Source organism: Eumetopias jubatus, unplaced genomic scaffold, assembly GCF_037043125.1.
Source record: "Eumetopias jubatus isolate StellerSeaLion01/CBP00866 unplaced genomic scaffold, mEumJub1_p1.0 scaffold_15, whole genome shotgun sequence".
NCBI classification, from domain to species: domain Eukaryota; kingdom Metazoa; phylum Chordata; class Mammalia; order Carnivora; family Otariidae; genus Eumetopias; species Eumetopias jubatus.
Genome location: NW_028274821.1, coordinates 60,464,762 through 60,482,134, shown reverse-complemented (window position 1 = coordinate 60,482,134; position 17,373 = coordinate 60,464,762). Strand labels below are relative to the sequence as shown.

The 17,373-nt window shown below is 46.1% G+C and overlaps 1 protein-coding gene across 1 annotated transcript; it reads left to right on the top strand.

Moving 5' to 3' along the window:
• Positions 1-3,717: 3,717 nt before the first annotated feature.
• ZBTB5 (zinc finger and BTB domain containing 5) lies at positions 3,718-17,145 on the top strand. Its single transcript, XM_028108819.2, has 2 exons — positions 3,718-3,903; positions 12,661-17,145. The coding sequence occupies exon 2, from the start codon at positions 12,665-12,667 to the stop codon at positions 14,696-14,698; it is 2,034 nt and encodes a 677-aa protein (XP_027964620.1). The 5' UTR covers positions 3,718-3,903; positions 12,661-12,664; the 3' UTR covers positions 14,699-17,145.
• The last annotated feature ends 228 nt before the right edge of the window (positions 17,146-17,373 follow it).

The following is a 17,373-nucleotide window of genomic DNA, read 5'->3' as shown; positions in this document are numbered from 1 at the left end:
GGAGAAGCAGGCTTCCCGCCGAGCAGGGAGCCCGATGCGGGGCTTGATCCCAGGACCCTGGCTGGGATCATGACCTGAGCCGAAGGCAGACGCTTAACGACTGAGCCACCCAGGTGCCCCATGTGTTAATTCTTCTATTTCCTCAACTTCTGTCTGGTCATCCTACCCATTATTGAGAATGGGATACTGTAATCTCCAACTATTACTGTAGAACTGTTTCTCCCTCCAATTCTGTCAATTTTTGCTTCAAATCCCCTGGAAATTGCTCTAGCTAGAGGGGATAAGGCTTGCAACAATGGGGGAGGAGGGTTATGGTGCAACAACAGGCGCCTGTCTCTTCATTTGCACCTCTGTATCAAAAGCAGCAATCAGCAATCCCAAATATTTGGAGGACAGAGTCCTTTTTTGCCCATCTTGGCTCCCACAAGCTGATGCAAAGGGGCTCCAGGAACCAGTGCACAGCTGCCTGCCATGTGGCTGAGGGGTGAAGGATGGGTAGCTTCTACTGTGCTAACAGCTAAAACTGACCAAAATTTACTGCGATTTATCATCCAAGCCTTCCCCTAGAGGTTGCCTTCAATAGACTCCAGAGTTCCAAAATAGTTACATCAGACAGATTCTGCCAGTGCAATTATTATGTGGGTGAGGAGACAGATTCTTGATGCTTCTTTCTCTGCCATCTTCCCGGAATCCTCTCTCCAAGTTTTTTTTTTTTCTTACACAATAAAGCATTATGAAATACATTGGTAACTATTAGGGCTATAGCTGCCTTGTAAATTTTTTCCAGAATTTTCGTGACTAATCTTGCAATATTATCTTCCCTTACGAGTCTTAGAATCAAGTGTCTAGTTTCAAAAAGAATCGGGTATTTTCATGGAAAAATTTATATCTAAATTTAGGAAGAATATTGTCAATGATTTAAAAACCAGAACAACCTAAAATTCCTGGTTTTCATAAATACTATTAAAATAATAAAGATTATTATAAAAATTAAATACAGGGGCGCCTGGTTGGCTCAGTTAAGCATCTGACTCTTGATTTCAGCTCAGGTCTTTATTTCAGGGCTGTGAGTTCAAATCCAGCATGGACCCTACCTAAAAAAAAAAATTAAGGGGCACCTGGGTGGCTCAGTCATTAAGTGTCTGCCTTCGGCTCAGGTCATGATCCCAGGGTCCTGGGATCAAGCCCCACATGGAGCCCCATATTGGGCTCCCTGCTCAGCAGGAAGCCTGCTTCTCCCTCTCCCCCTGCTTGTGTTCCCTCTCTCACTGTGTCTGTCAAATAAATAAATAAAAATCTAAAAAAGAAAAACAATTAAATCAGGGCGCCTGGGTGGCTCAGTCAGTTAAGCGTCTGCCTTTGGCTCAGGTCATCATCCCAGGTCCTGGGATGGAGTCCTGCTCCCTGCTCAGCAGGGAGCCTGCTTCTCCCTCTCCCTCTGCTGCTCCCCTCCTTATGCTTTCTCATTCTCTCTGTGTCAAAATAAATAACTAAATCTTTTTTTAAGATTTTATTTATTTTGACAGAGAGAGAGGGAGACACAGCAAGAGAGGGAACACAGCAGGGGGAGTGGGAGAGGGAGGAGCAGGCTTCCCGCTGAACAGGGAGCCTGACAAAAATTAAATTAATACAGAAGTATATAAGGACTAAAAATTACACTCTTAAACATTTCCTTATCACCTCCCCCTTCACTGAGGTAACTACTGTGAAGAGTTTGATTGTATCCTTTGATACTTAGCCATATCTTTACAAACTTTTATGTGTACCTCCACATGCAGGTTTTTGTTAATTTTGTTTTATATGTATTGGGATCATTAGAGATGAAGGAGCAATAATATGTACATATCAATTTTTTGTAATCCTCTGTAGATGCACATTCAGATTGTTTCCTTTTTTCTCCTAACATCTGTGATCAAAAGCCTCTTGTATATATTTCCACATTTGTGTATTTCAGAATACATTTCTAGAAGGAATTGCTAGTTAAAAGGGAATGAACGCATATTTTAAATTTTGAGAGATACGACCAAGTTATCTTCAAAGAAAGCATAATGATACTCCCACCAACAACATAGCAGGGGCCTTTTCACACTTTCCTAAGTAATAAATATACAGATCTTTTTAACTTTTTCCAGTTTGTAAGGATCATGTATATGAAAGGACCTCTCACATTGCCTAGGTTATTGTCAGAATTTTTATAATTTTACTGCCCAATCTGCTGTAAAACGTGTAAGGGCTCTAAAATGTTAGGCAATCTTTTTTTTTTTTTTTTAAGGTTTTTATTTATTTATTTGTCAGAGAGAGAGAGAGCACAAGCAGGGGGAGCAGTAGAGAGAGAGGGAGAAGCAGGCTCCTCACTGAGCAAGGAGCCCCATGTGGGACTCGATCCCAGCACCCTGGAATCATGACCTGAGCCGAAGGCAGACGCTTAACGACTGAGCCACCCATGCGCCCTAAAATGTTAGGCAATCTTAATGAACAGAATTTACCATCAGACTTCGTTGAGGCCTTAAAGAAATAAATCCAAAGGGCAACTTTTCCAACCTGTAACGTCTGAATGAATGGATCGGCTATAATGATATAAGTTCTGAAGAAGTGGGGTGTTCCGTTTTTAAAAGTCTCCCCCTACCCCCGACCCACCCCACCCCGAAAAGAACCCGCGGCGATCGCCAGCCTGCCTTTGTCTCCCGAGCCACGCACAGCTCTCGGATAGCTCCCGCCGTAAGGCCCCTCACGGGCTTGCTTCTCTCCTCTTCACCGGAGGAAGGAGGGCTTCCTCCCCGCCCAGAGCCCAGCGTCCCCGGGGGGCTGCTCGGGCTCTGCATCCCAGCGTGCACCTGGGAGCTCGGGAGCCGCCCCGGAGCCTGCTCTATTCTGACAGCGTCCGCGAGCCTTCCACGTAGGTTCTGGAGCCGGCAGGCGGATCCGACCCGCAGCACGGAATGCGGAGAGAAAGGCGGGTCGGGGCCGGGACAGCCGCGGGACTCTTTGAGTACCCGCGCTGGGAAACGCCGCCGCCGGGACTGGACGTGCGGCGGTATCGCACCCAAGTGCTATGGGACAGACGGTATTTTTGGTTCAGCGATTTTAGCCTGGATTTTGGCCCAATTCAACTACACAGCGTCTCGGAATTTTCAACCTCCAGCCCGCCGCGGCTGTGGGCTCCGCAAAAGGCACCGCTTCAGAGAGCGAGCGGGCGGTCACGGAACGGCCGGACGCCGCAAGGGTGGGGAAATCCTTCAGGTCCAGCCAATGGTGGGACACACTCCCCGGCGGATTGGCCTGGCCAGGCAGCCGCGACTGCGATTGGCACAATTAGGCGGAAAGGCCGCGTACCTCAACCATAACGGCTATTGATTGGCTGCAGCACACAGTCTCTTTTCTACAGTCCAAACCTAGAGCCGCTTAGCGATAAATCCCGCCTTAAAAGGCGTTTGATAACAGTTTTACGTGTTGTAAGGCAAATGGTGATTGGTCACAGCGCTCACGGATTCGGTCGGTAGTAAACACAGCGAGCTCCTGGGGCCGTCGATTGGTCGGCGTTCCGGGGGGCAGAGTAAATTCCTCCGGATTCCGCGCGCCGGCTGGCTGCCCTTCTGCCCCGGCCCCGCCCCCTCCCCTTCTCATTGGTTGCAGCTCGGCCGGAGGGAGGAGGAATGGAGCGGAGTAGGCTCTCTCGCGGGCGTCACTTCCGTTTACTGTCGGCCGCCGCCGCGGTGTTCTCAGAGTGCGGCGGCGAACGGGCCGAAGAAGCTGGGGGACAAGAGGCGGGGTGGGCGGAAGGGGGAGGAAATCCCATCGCGGAGACGCCGGCCTGGACGTTCCCGCCTTCTCCGACACTGTCAGGCCGGATCGGAGAAGGGTCACCGCCTCCTTCAGCGAGCAGGGGGGCGGAGCCCGGTTCAGGTGAGGCGACCCTGTCAGCACCGGCGGTGGTGGAGCGCGCGGGCGCGCTCACGTGGAGACCGTTGAGCTCCGGGAGAGCTGGGCGGGCGGCGCGAGCCGACTCGCGCCTAAGCGTCGGGGCGCGCGCAGACGCGTACCGGTGACCCCCGCCTACACTGCCGGTCTTTCTGAAGGGGTATTGTTACCCTTCGGAGCCAAGGGGCCAGGCGGGTGGGAGGCGCGTTCTTCTGCGCAGGCGTCCCCCAGGTCCCGACGCCAGAATGTCTGCTGGGTGGGGCGGGGGCTCTTGCCCCCACGGGTCCGCGGGCGGGCGACGTTGGTTCCTGGGATGGCGTGGGAAAGGCCCAGGACCTACAGGCTGGCGGGTTAACAGAGGATCTGCCGCCCTACGGGCTGGGGTCGGGTGGCTTCGTTGCCCTCTTCCTGGCTCTGTGAGCGGGGTTTCCTTTCACCCGAGCAAGGCCGAGGCGGTCTGGAATCGGGGACCGGCGGTTGACCCTGGAGGGGTGGAGCCAGTCTTTTGGAATGCCCCAGCTTGTTATGTGAGGACTAAACTGTTTCTGGGCATTTATTGAATGTCCACTTTTTCCAGGCTTCGTGCTAGGAGCTGTGGGGGTTGCAGTGGTAAGAACAGCCGTTCCCCCTCTTCCCCTTGTTTGGAGGACAGATTTGTACATAAATGTTAACATCAGGCAGTGAATTAAGGGGGGGTGGAAGGTCAGTTTTTAACCTTACCAAAAAAAACAAGAAAAGGTTGTTGTAAAGTCAGTCTGCATTCTGTCCTGGTGGAGGGTGCTGTAAGAAGCTAAGTTCTTTATAGGAGACAAATCCTAAATGTTTATTCGCAGGAAAATTTTTACGGAAAAGAACCGTAAAGTCTTGATTACTAAGTAATACGCTCCGGTTCTGGTAATTTGAATGAATAGAAGTAACCCTTCACCTTCAAGATTTGAAACAGAACTTTTCCCAAAATACATTCATATACTTTTCAGTTGTAGTTAAGTAGAAGATACTGGGATTTTTAGAAGTTGAAGAGAATGTTGTGCCTTAGTCATTGATGATTTGCTATCCTTGTACGGACACTTGTGCCTTAGATAATTAAAAAGGTGTGCTGGCCACCTAGTTATCTTCTGGAGAACTTGCTTTCCATTTGCTAAAGTCTTGGCGATTTCTGAGATGAGGGTGGTTGGCAGCAAGCTAAAAGAGCAGAGGTGGAGAGAAGAAAGAGTTTTAGAGAAGGGCCCCTAAACGAAGGGAAGGCCTGCTGCTAGCTATTGCTTTAACCCCCGCTGGAAATTCCAGCAAACTTGGGAGGATTGGCCTGGCCACCACAGCGAGCTTGGTGACCTGCCAGGTTAAGACTAACTGGTTGGGGACCTGTTCTGGGCCCTTGTGTTTTGCTGAGTAAGTGAACCATTTAGAGTTCTGAAGTCAACTTGTTTTTTGTTCTAAAAATTGTGTCAAAACGTAGTTAGCTGGGGATCCTGGCACGCTGTATTCTGGTTAACTGAGGTATCTCTAGCAAAATTCTAAATGCGGTAAGATTTGGAAGAAAAGCACCTTAGGGTAGGATGTTTTCCTAAATTTAGAGGTCAGTGCTCTCGAAAGAGACTTTGTTGAAAGACTGTCACAAGAAGTTGAAGTCATTTTAAAAAATCGCTTTGATTCAAAATGCATGCAGATGTTTTAATATTTAAAGTACTTAGCATTGGAGCACCTGGGTGGCTCAGTTAAGTGTCCAGCTCTTGATTTCGGCTCAGGTCGTGATCCCAGGGTGGTGAGATTGAGCCCTGGGTGGGGCTGTGTGCTGGGCGTGGAGTCTGCTTAAGATTCTCTCTCTCCCTCTCCCTCTCCCTCACCCCTTCCCTTCCCTAAAAAATAAAATTAAAAATATTTAGAAAAATAAAGTACTTAACATGAATTATATTGAATTGGAATTCTTCGGTAGGAGTAAGACTTAAAAATACCTTATGCGCAGTGAGACAAAGCTTGCTGTAGTGGCAACGCAGAACCTTGAATCTGCCTCAGTTTCTCCTTGGAAAGGGAAAAGAAAAGGTTAAGATATTGCGTCTGTGTTAGCTTTCAACTTACATTTTTTAAATGTAAATTTTTAATGAACAAATACTTTCCCCCTGTGTCAGTTTTAAGCATATATTTCTCTTTTACTGTACTTAACACTTCTCAAATATGGACATTGAATAGTCGGAGCCAAATTTTGTTAGTGTAGCCGGTGGGCTGGAATGTAACACTACACTGCACCTTTTGTCTGAGTATGAAGTGAACTTATCATATGCTAAAGACCAGCTGTTTCTGAGTGAACTGCTGCTCTTATGGTTGTTTTCATCATTTTCATCACTGAATAGTGGCTTTTCATCTCAAGGTTCAGTTTTGGGGGGTGCTTTTCATTTGATTAGTTATACATATATTTGCTAAAAGCTTTGATTTAGCTTTCTGACAGCTCCAACAGATTAGAAATTGTGTTGGAGTACTGATTTTTTGTAATATAACAGGCATATTGTACTGTACCCTGGAAGGAAGTCACTATGCACAGCTCACATCAAGGAGTGGGGAGAGTTATGTTCCATCTCTTTGAGGGTAGAGTATCTACATAATTTACTTGGAATTTTTCTGCACAGAAGATTTGACTCTTCTCTCCATCTATGTGTGTAAGCAATCTATATCAGTACGGATCTGTGGATATTTATTTTATATACTTGGGGTATAATCCAATAGTATTTTTTAAAGAGATTTTATTTATTTATTTGACAGAGACACAGCGAGAGAGGGAACACAAGCAGGGTGAGTGGGAGAGGGAGAAGCAGGCTTCCTGTGGAGCAGGGAGCCCAATGCGGAGCTGGATCCCAGAACCCTGGGATCATGACCTGAGCTGAAGGCAGATGCTTAATGTCTGAGCCACCCAGGCGCCCCCCAATAGTATTTTATTTATCTTTTTGCTCAGATTTTTCCAATTTTGGCCTTTGGGAGCTCCTTCTCCTGTTGGGTCCCATGTCCCTTTCACATATTCCCATTTTCATGTTCGTTTGAAGCATTTCCTTACTTCCTGACACTGTAAGATACTGCAGGCTTATCTTGTATATTTTCAGCCCCAGTCCTAGAATCAGCCATTTCTCCAAAGAGCACTAGTTCCTTTTGTTAGAAAATGGTATTTGAAACCAAGATCTGGGCACCAGGATACTCAGAGTGGTACTGATTTACATTTCTTTGAAAATCTCTTCAATGTCTAGTTTAATAGAAGACAGGTGGATTCTCATACCTGCTTTTGTATTCAATTTGTTGTGCTATAACCTTGACTAAAGTATACCAAGAAAAATCCACCATCATACAAATATGTACTTGGGAAAGGGAAGAGTATTTTAGTAGCTTTTTCAAATAACTTTGGATATTCTTTTCTGATACTGTTAACAGAGCTCAGCAAATGGTATTTTCTTTTTTTTTTTAAGATTTATTTATTTATTTTGAGAGAGAGAGAGAGAGAGAGTACATGAGAGCAGGGAGGGTTAGAGGGAGAAGCAGACTCCCTGCTGAGCAGGGAGCCAGATGCGGGACTCGATCCCGGGACTCCAGGATCATGACCTGAGCTGAAGGCAGTCGCTTAACCAACTGACCCACACAGGCGCCCGCAAATGGTATTTTCTTAAGTGGTTGGTTGCAATGTGTAATCTGAAACCATGTCAACAAACTTTTCATATTCCGTTACATTGAAATACATTGGTATGTATCTTGCACTTTGAATGAATTTTTTAATCCATAACTTATTTTTTAACATCACACTTTATAACATTGGTCATTTGGAACATACTGATTCCCTGGGTTATGCAGATCTTCCAAATGTTAATGCATTTATAATAAAAAAAAATAACATTCCATTAATATCACCAGTCATCTCATTGGGTTTGAGCACGAACTCACAGTGACATGTACAAATTTCCCAAAATTCCAATTTTTACCTGAAAGCTCAAATTTTATCATAGGCAACAAATACTGTAAGTTGTTTTCCTTGAAATGACAAGCTCATTTCATTCATCTTCAAGAGATGTCTGGCAAATACGCAAGTCTGAATAACCATAGTTTGTCATTGTTCTTCCAAGTTATAATGGTGTTCCATGAAAAAGGCAATTAGTTCAGCCTACAACTCAAAAATTGCACAAGAATTTTTCCTTGCATTGCATTTTAGTATGCAGCACAATTACTTCAAGTGTACTTTCCATTTCATCTCACATAATATTAAAAAAGACATGTATTCAAGAATTGAAACTAACAATAATGAAGGGAACAGCATTCTTGTAGAAGTGGCTGTGTCCAGCACACAGACAGCAAGCATTCTGGCCAGATTGTCAAGCTCAGGTGTCCAGTCTTCCCATCAGTTCTTTCAGCAGCTTCTGTGCTTAGGTTAACTAGAAACAGTTTCTGTTGCTGCAACCGAGAACCCTGACTGATACTGTGCTCAAGCTTTAAAAAATGGAATTAGGGGCACCTGGGGGGCCTCAGTTGGTTAGCGTCTGCCTTTGGCTCAGGTCATGATCCCAGAGTCCTGGGATCGAGTCCCGCATTGGGCTCCTTGCTCCACGGGGAGCCTGCTTCTCCCTCTGCCTGCTCTGCCTGCCACTCCCCCTGCTTGTGCGTGCGCTCTCTGACAAAAAGTGGAATTAAAATATTTTTTTACAAAAGTTATGTGAAAAGTGATGATAGTCTTTAGATGAAAATTATATGCCTCTTTGTTAATTTTTCTCACGATGCGTGGTGATCATTATCAGTTAAGAGCATTTGCTCTCCAATACCTGCCTTTCTAGCCTTACCTGCTCTCCAGCCAGAAGAGATACACTGCCTCCCGCACCTCAGACCTCTCCCCACTTTTACCTCTGCGTGGAATGTATTTTACGTCTCATTTTATCCAAGTGCAAACTTGTACCCAGCTCTGTCGTCAGGGCCACCAAGAAGCTGGAAATAACGTTTGCCTTCTCTGACCCTTTGAGCACACTTCATCTCTTAGGTGGCACTTAATGCTCTCCACTTGGTCATTATTTGTATATGTCGTGTTTCCGCTAAGCACCCGTGACAGTTAGGACCATGCCATCATGCCATATCAATCTCTGTTCCATAGCACTTAACCTTGAAAGAAGCAAGCACTTCCAAACATTGGATGAATGAATTTGTGTACCAAATACACAAGCGCCTTCATGGGATGTTGCAGCCTCTGGGTTGTATGGCCCTCCAGTACCTGGCTCCCACGTTGCTGGGCCTCTTTTCTCCCTTAGTGGATCAGCTGTCTTTATTTATTTATTTATTTATTTATTTATTTATGCAGCTGTCACTGTGCAGCCACCTCTTGCCCTCATTCTAGAATTGGTGTTGCTCATCTTCAGTCAGGAAACTAGAAAAACTTGAATTTTGTTTGTTTAAAACAAAAGATTATGTGAGCGCTTGAGGACTTTCCTGTGAGGAAATCTTTCAGATGTAGGCTTTGATCTTTATTTTGGATATTCTGAGACTTTCTGGGTTTTGGCTGATTTTAGAGATAGTTGGGACTCTCAGGAAAATGACTGTTGGGTAATATGCTGTTGTAGTTCATCTGTACACAGTCAGTGCTCATTCAACAAATAATTTACTGAGCTGTATATCAGGCACTTAGGGAGGGAGAAAGAAAATGCCCTGCCCTCAAAAACTGTTTTAGTAGAAACAGCATTTTGAGTTTGCACTAGGAATATAACTAGGGCACTAATACCTTTTCTTATTCAAATGGAATCATGAAGTTCTAGGTCAGCCAATCCGTAGGAATTTTGAGCTGGAAAACAAGGTGGCAGAGCAGGGAGAGTTGGAGGGTAGGGGGAGATGGTAAGGGATCTGGCTCTAGCTTGAGTTCCCCAGTCATGCTCACTTTTTAGTCATTGATAGAGTCCCTTTCTACTAGACCTGATCTGTCCAGTTTCTGAGCCAGCCCTGACAGAGCAGAAACAGGAAGGTTATAAAATAGTAAACACTGACGGATCGAGTTCTGGGGTTGACGCTGGGCACCTCTGTGCCCACCTAGTCTTAGCCGTTCCCTACTTCCACTTAGTCAAATCAGAGCAATGGGCGAATGGTCTTAGCCGTTCCCTACTTCCACTTAGTCAAATCAGAGCAATGGGCGAACGTTCTAGGACTTCAGGACTTGGAGTCCTTCAGAATCCTAGACTGCTTCTCTGGGACCTTGCCTAGTTTTGTTCGCTTACACTTATTTTTGTCTGTATCATCTCTAAAAATGGAGAAAAAATTCTGTTTGGTTATTTTTTCTGCTAGGATCTTAACTAGATTAAGGATAGTGAATGTTAAGAATTCCTTAGACTGTTAAGACACTTCCTGCAGGTGGCAACTTTGCAGGTCCTGTCTGGCACACAGGCAGCAAATCATTCCATACGGTGTTAGATGGTATTTGAATATGGGTGTGCTTTTCCTTATGAAGTCAGTTATTGAAAAGCATGTGGGTAGGTCAATATATAAGTCAAATAGTTTAAAATGTGCTATTAATTGGTTTGTTCTCCTAGAACACAAATGAACTTTTTTATTAGTCTAAGTAAAGCATTATTAGGAAAGTAAATCTATTGAGAAAACAGCTCTTGATTATTCATGTTAATATAATGAGCAGTGGTATAAATGTATTTTCTTAATTATATTTAGTTTGGAAATTACTAAAAATCTGTTCCTGCAGATAAAAATACTGTAGTACACACTTGCTGTGAGTCAGAGAGTTACAAATTGGTAGATTACTTGCTGTATCTCCTCCCAACTATTTAGATTCATATTGTCACATTTTGAAATCTTTTAAAGAAACCTGAAGTTTTTTTCCTTGGTTTGAAGGCTTTAGACGTAAGCTTTTGGTAAAACACTTACCTCTTTGGCATGAGCTCTTTCTATCGCTTTTACATTGGACTTCCAAGTTTGCCGCAGTTGCTTGGGAGTTTTGAATAACCATGATCTTGATTCATGATTCTCTTCCATCAGAGCTGAGAGTAGCAAATTTTATATCTCCTAAACTAACTGGTTTTTTTTTAAATACCCCTTCTAGATCCACAAAGGTTTTAGGATAGCCATGTTATTTGGGTTTTTCTGAAATTATGTTTTAAACTTTATGTTTGACTGTGTGACAGATCCAACATAAACCAGTTTAAGATAAAAGAGGAATTCATTGGCTCATGAAGTAGGAAATCCTAGGGTGATGCCACCTGTAGTCATGACTGGATCCCAGGGTCTTGCTGTCATCAGCACATTTTGGGGGGGGGGGTACTGCTTTCTTTTGTGTTGGCTTCCTTCTCAGACAGGCAGAAATGGCCAGCATCACTGATAGACTTAATCTACCTTATAACTTGCAAGCTAGGTGAAGAGAATCCCAGGACAGACTCTTAATTGGCATGGTGTGGGTCACATACCCATCTCTGAAACAATCACTGGAGTCATGGGGCCAGATCTCCCTGGATTATTTGTCCACTCCTGGAACTCAGAGGTTTAGGGCAGTCTGATCTGCAGCACAAGCACTAAGAATGGGTGAAAAGTGATTTCCCCCAAAGACTTAGTAGGCAGAGACCCCCCCCAAAAAAAGTGTCCCTTGGAGATAATATTTGAATGTTGATTTGTGAGGAAATGTTAACAAGTTTCACATTGTTCCAATTATTTGTTGCTATGTAACATCACTTGCAAACTTAATGGCTTGAAACAACAAAAATCATTTTATTATTACCTCTAATAGTTCTAGGGGTTGACTGGGCTCAGCTAGATGATTCTCTCTCAGGGTCTGTCATGGGGCTGAAGTCACCTTGAAGTCATACTCATGCCTGGGAGTGAGTGCTGACTGTCAGCTAGACTTCAGCTAGGCTTCCTCATGGCATGGTGGCTGGGTTCCAAGAGCAAGCCAGAAAAAGCAGGCAAAAGCTCTGTTGCTTTTTATGACCCAGCTCCCAGATCAGTGGGAGTGGAAGAAAAACTGTAATTTCTGCCATAGTCATAGATTTGCCTGGCTTCAAGGGGAATGAACATGGACCCCACCTCTTGATGAGAGGGGGTGTCAGTGTCACATTGTAAGAAAGTGTGCAGGATGGGCGATCTTAATGATGCCAGCCATCTTGGAAAATATAATCTGCTTTATACATTGCCTTATTTCAAGTGACTAGTTTTTATAAAGAACATGAAATATAAATTAGATGTGGGTTGTCCTTATATTGACCAGATCACTTTGTTGCCTAGTGTATCACGTGGTATCACTGGCTCTCTGGCTGTCTTTCTCCTTTTCTAATAGCGCTCTGATTTCCTGTTTGTGAATTATCTTAACCCACTTTCTGTACTGATCTGCCCCCTCTCACTCTTAAGGTTGCTAAAAGACTGGAATTCCATGGGGCTTCTTCACTGTCCTTAGGGAATGCAGAATTCTAATTCACTCCTACGGGATAGCTATTCCACCACTTACATGTTGGTCTTTTCTAACATGGGTCCCTAAGTGTTAAAAGTGAGTCCTATGAAGAGTGAAGGGGAGCCCGTAAAGAGCCAGTAGCTGATGCCACATGTGTACATGCTTCCAGGATTGTTAGCTGAATTCGCATTTGTTTCTTATTTGACAGGTTTTTAGTCTTGTGTGCCCATCATGAGAAATATCAACAGCTTTGAAAGGGCCAAGCTTGGCTGTCCACATCTCTTTTCATCGCACCCTCTGTGCTCTGACTTTGACTTCAGCTTTTCTAAGTCTTAACACTTTCTTTGTTTTTTCTATAGGATCATGGATTTTCCTGGACACTTTGAACAGATCTTCCAGCAGCTGAACTACCAGAGACTTCACGGGCAGCTCTGTGATTGTGTCATTGTCGTGGGGAACAGACATTTTAAAGCCCACCGCTCGGTACTGGCAGCATGCAGCACGCATTTCCGAGCCCTGTTCTCAGTGGCAGAGGGAGATCAGACCATGAACATGATCCAGCTGGATAGCGAGGTAGTGACAGCGGAGGCCTTTGCCGCACTGATTGACATGATGTACACCTCCACTCTCATGCTGGGGGAGAGCAATGTTATGGATGTCTTATTGGCAGCCTCTCACCTGCATCTGAACTCTGTTGTTAAGGCGTGTAAACATTACTTAACGACAAGGACGCTGCCCATGTCTCCCCCCAGTGAGCGCGTCCAGGAGCAGAGCGCCCGCATGCAGCGCTCCTTTATGCTGCAGCAGCTGGGGCTGAGCATCGTGAGCTCAGCCCTCAATTCCAGCCAGAGTGGCGAGGAGCAGCCAGCGCCCATGAGCTCCGCGATGCGCAGTAACCTGGACCAGCGGACACCCTTCCCCATGAGACGCCTTCATAAGCGCAAGCAGTCTGCAGAGGAGCGGGCCAGACAGCGCCTCCGGCCCGCCATGGACGAGTCTGCCATTGCTGATGTTACACCGGAGAACGGGCCATCAGGGGTTCATTCTCGGGAGGAGTTCTTCTCACCTGATTCCCTGAAAATCGTGGATAACCCTAAGGCTGACGGGATGGCCGACAACCAGGAAGACAGTGCCATCATGTTTGACCAGTCTTTTGGTGCTCAAGAAGACGCCCAGGTGCCCAGCCAGTCAGACAATACTGCCGGCAGCATGGCCCAGTTGTCTATGGCCTCCCGTGCAACTCAAGTTGAGACGAGTTTTGAGCAGGAAGCTACAGCCGAGAAAAGTGGTTTTCAGTGTGAAAATCCCGAGGTTGGCCTTGGAGAGAAGGAACACATGAGAGTGGTGGTTAAGTCTGAGCCCCTGAGCTCTCCTGAGCCTCAGGATGAAGTGAGCGATGTGACTTCCCAAGCAGAAGGCAGTGAATCCGTGGAAGTGGAAGGGGTTGTGGTCAGTGCCGAGAAGATAGACCTCAGCCCTGAAAGCAGTGATCGGAGTTTTTCAGATCCCCAGTCTAGCACTGATAGGGTAGGTGACATCCATATTTTGGAAGTCACAAATAACCTAGAACATAAATCCACTTTCAGCATTTCAAATTTTCTTAACAAGGGCAGAGGGAGTAACTTTAGTGCAAATCAGAACAATGATGATAATATCCCAAACACTACTAGTGACTGTAGGCTGGAGGGGGAGGCCCCTTATTTGTTGAGTCCAGAGGCTGGGCCTGCGGGCGGGCCCTCCTCGGCCCCTGGCTCTCATGCGGAGAACCCGTTCAGTGAGCCTGCAGACTCCCATTTCGTCAGGCCTATGCAAGAGGTGATGGGCCTGCCATGCGTGCAGACCTCAGGCTACCAAGGAGGAGAACAGTTTGGGATGGACTTCTCCAGGTCTGGTTTGGGCCTCCACTCCTCCTTCTCCAGGGTCATGATGGGTTCCCCGAGAGGAGGAGCCAGTAACTTTCCATACTACCGACGCATAGCTCCCAAAATGCCAGTTGTAACTTCTGTCAGGAGCTCACAGATCCCAGAAAACTCTGCCAGTTCCCAGCTAATGATGAATGCAGCCACGTCCTCATTTGAAAACGGCCATCCTTCGCAGCCCGGTCCTCCGCAGTTGACCAGGGCATCTGCTGATGTGCTGTCCAAGTGCAAGAAGGCGTTATCAGAGCACAACGTCTTGGTTGTAGAGGGGGCTCGCAAGTATGCCTGCAAAATCTGCTGCAAGACTTTTCTGACCTTGACAGATTGCAAGAAGCACATCCGAGTTCACACAGGTGAAAAACCGTACGCCTGCCTCAAGTGCGGCAAGAGGTTCAGTCAGTCCAGCCACCTGTATAAACATTCAAAGACTACCTGCCTGCGCTGGCAGGGCAGCAATCTTCCCAGCACTTTGCTCTAACCCTCACCGCTTGGCAGCAGGCCGACGCCAGTCTTCGGACTGAAGCGGACGGCTCTTCCGGTTGGTGGTAGAGGCCACTGGGCTGGAGGCCTCAGGCCCCCCTGATGGCTGGTGCAAATGCCGGTGACTAGCAGGTGGAGAGTACACGGGCGGGGCCCTTGGGCTGCTGCCGCATCTGAGTGAGATGCACACTTCCGGAGGGGGACGCGATCCCTGAAACCAAGTTCTTCCTTAGGGTTGAGTAATGCGGTCAGAAAGTAGTTTGTAATTGATGGCGTTAAAAGTGGCACATTTAAAAATTAAAAATTGAAGTGCAAAAAAATTTTTTTAGCAATTTTTGTAAAACTCTGTGAAGCATTTAAGTAAATTTCCTCTATCCTCTGAAGGGAATGTTACATACCTGTACAGCGCTGCGCACTGTACTTACGTGTAGCCAGTGGCGATCTTGTGCCTGTCTGAGAGGAAGGCCCTTGGGGACGTGCCTGTCTGCCACAAATGCTTTAAAGTGTATCGTGAGCTAGTCCGAGGCCTCAGCAAGTACTGTATTTTTAATTTTTGTCTCAACTGCAGTCACAGACACTGCACTTTGATGGTGCTGACACTGGGTCCAGAGCGAGCATTCTCCGGACTGTTAGGTGAAAATACTTTTGAAAACATCACTGCTGGATAGATGTTTTAACAATTTTTCCTGGTTTTAAAAACACAGTTGTAAATGGAGTATGTACCGTAGGGAGTGGCAAGTAAGGTGTTGTTTCTGTACGTGCTGTTTTAGCAGTATTTTACCCAACCTGTATTACATATGTTACAGTTCCATGTTTGGAAGTCAGAAAAGAGCTAGTGTTTGTCTTTGTTAAATGATGTGGAGTCCTGTTTTGTGGGATCTTTCATGATGCATCACCCTTTGCTCCATCCAGGCTTTGGGGGCCTGTCCAGTGTGACACATCTCACCAGTGACAGGTCCGCTCTCTGCTTTGCTTCTCCGCACTCTCCTGCCCCGCGTAGCATCTTGTCCAGGCCTGCATTACTGTTTTTGTTGCAGACTAACCAAAAATGATGCTAACCCGTCTCCACCGTGGGTTGATCACTTTTATATACTCTAGTTTTAAAGTCTAGACCCTGAGCTTTTAGTGTTGTTGCCCCAACCCAAGACTGAATGTCTCAAATTTTTTAAAATCCAAACATAGTAGCGGTGTTCCGCTACTATGATAAGTATTTTCCAGACTTTGTAAGAGTTGGGCAGCCCGGAGCACAGAAGTCACCGAGTAGCACCGGAGACTGCTGGAGGACACAGTTGGGCCACTGCCCGGGGCCTCCGTGGGCCCCCCTGCCTCGCGTCGCCAACCCCACCTGCGCCGTCTGGGCTGTCGGCGGCACCTGTTCAAGGCCGAGCCCGGGCTCGTGTGCATCCAGGGCGACAGGTCTCTGGAGAGCTCATGAAGTCAGTTTAATTCATGCATGAACATGAGTTCATTTTTTATACAGCTCTTTCAGAGACACCAAACCATTGTGCGTAATCTAAAGAAATCCTTCGGTTCTTATTTAGAACTGTTTAGAAAGCTAAGTACATGTAGCCTAAAACAATCAGCATGTGTTTTCTCCCCTTACTCTAGTGTGTGCAGTTACACATCTGTCTGTGGATAAACTCACATTGTTCATAGTCAGGCTTAGCATCTCCTATGAACTGATTCCCAGGGAGGAAAGCCAAAAAGGAAACTTCTGTGATTCCTCTCCTTTCCAGCAGACGTGGGAGAGACCGTTGGAGGATATGGGATCACGTGTGAAATGCAGTTGTGCGTGCGGCTGTTGCTGGAGTCGTGTTGTGACTGGATGTGAGGGGGCTCTTCATCTACCCCTCTACTTGATGTGGGGACCAGTGTCTTGTGGGGAGATTAACCTTGGGAGGCAGGTGGGTCAAGGCGGAGCACAAGAGAGGCCCTGCCTGGGCCGGGGGAGAGGAGCCAGCAGCAAGGGGAAGAGCAGGGGTAGCTCTCTTCCCTTCCATCTTGAGGGGGAGGGGCCGGGAGGCTGTGCCTCACTTCAGCTCAGCCTTAAGCGGACTTCGCTTTAGGGCCTGTCTCTGATACAGAGCCTGGAGCCTTGCCTCTCCACTGCTAGATGGAATCTGGAATCTCTCATCTACCTCTTAGTTTCTACATGTGAGAAGCAAGCTTTTGGGCCAGTGTCCTCATACGTGCTATAGAACTTAAAAATAATTCAGAGGTTCCCTGCAAAACCAGTCTCAGGGTTCCTGTGATCCGTAGTTTCTACCTGAATTAGAACTGGTGTTGGGTACCTGAATTTTGATTGGTTAGCCTTAATTATAGCCTGGCATAATCATTTCTGGTGATCAAATCATAAAGTTCTATCAGGGCACCTACGTCAGTGGTGCTATGCTGGTCAAAATTTGAGATTTTGAAATAAAAAATTTGTCACATTCATGCCTCTAATTAAGTATGTGTTCTTTTTTCTTCGCTTAGGTTATTAAGGTTGAAAGAAAAAAGGGAAGTAGTATGGCTTTCTCTTCTAACCCTGCTTTGACCAGTACTTTTTTAAAAAACCCAAATCTCCTCCAAAATACTCTTAATGCTGTCAATCACAGTTATTGTCATTGCCCTCAATTCAGTTCCTCCACTCTCCCTGCATTCTTTCTGTCTTTGAGGTGAAGACGTGTGTGA

Coding starts and splice junctions, on each gene's coding strand:
- ZBTB5 (XM_028108819.2), top strand. CDS start 12,665: ATGGATTTTCCTGGACACTTTGAACAGATCTTCCAGCAGCTGAACTAC.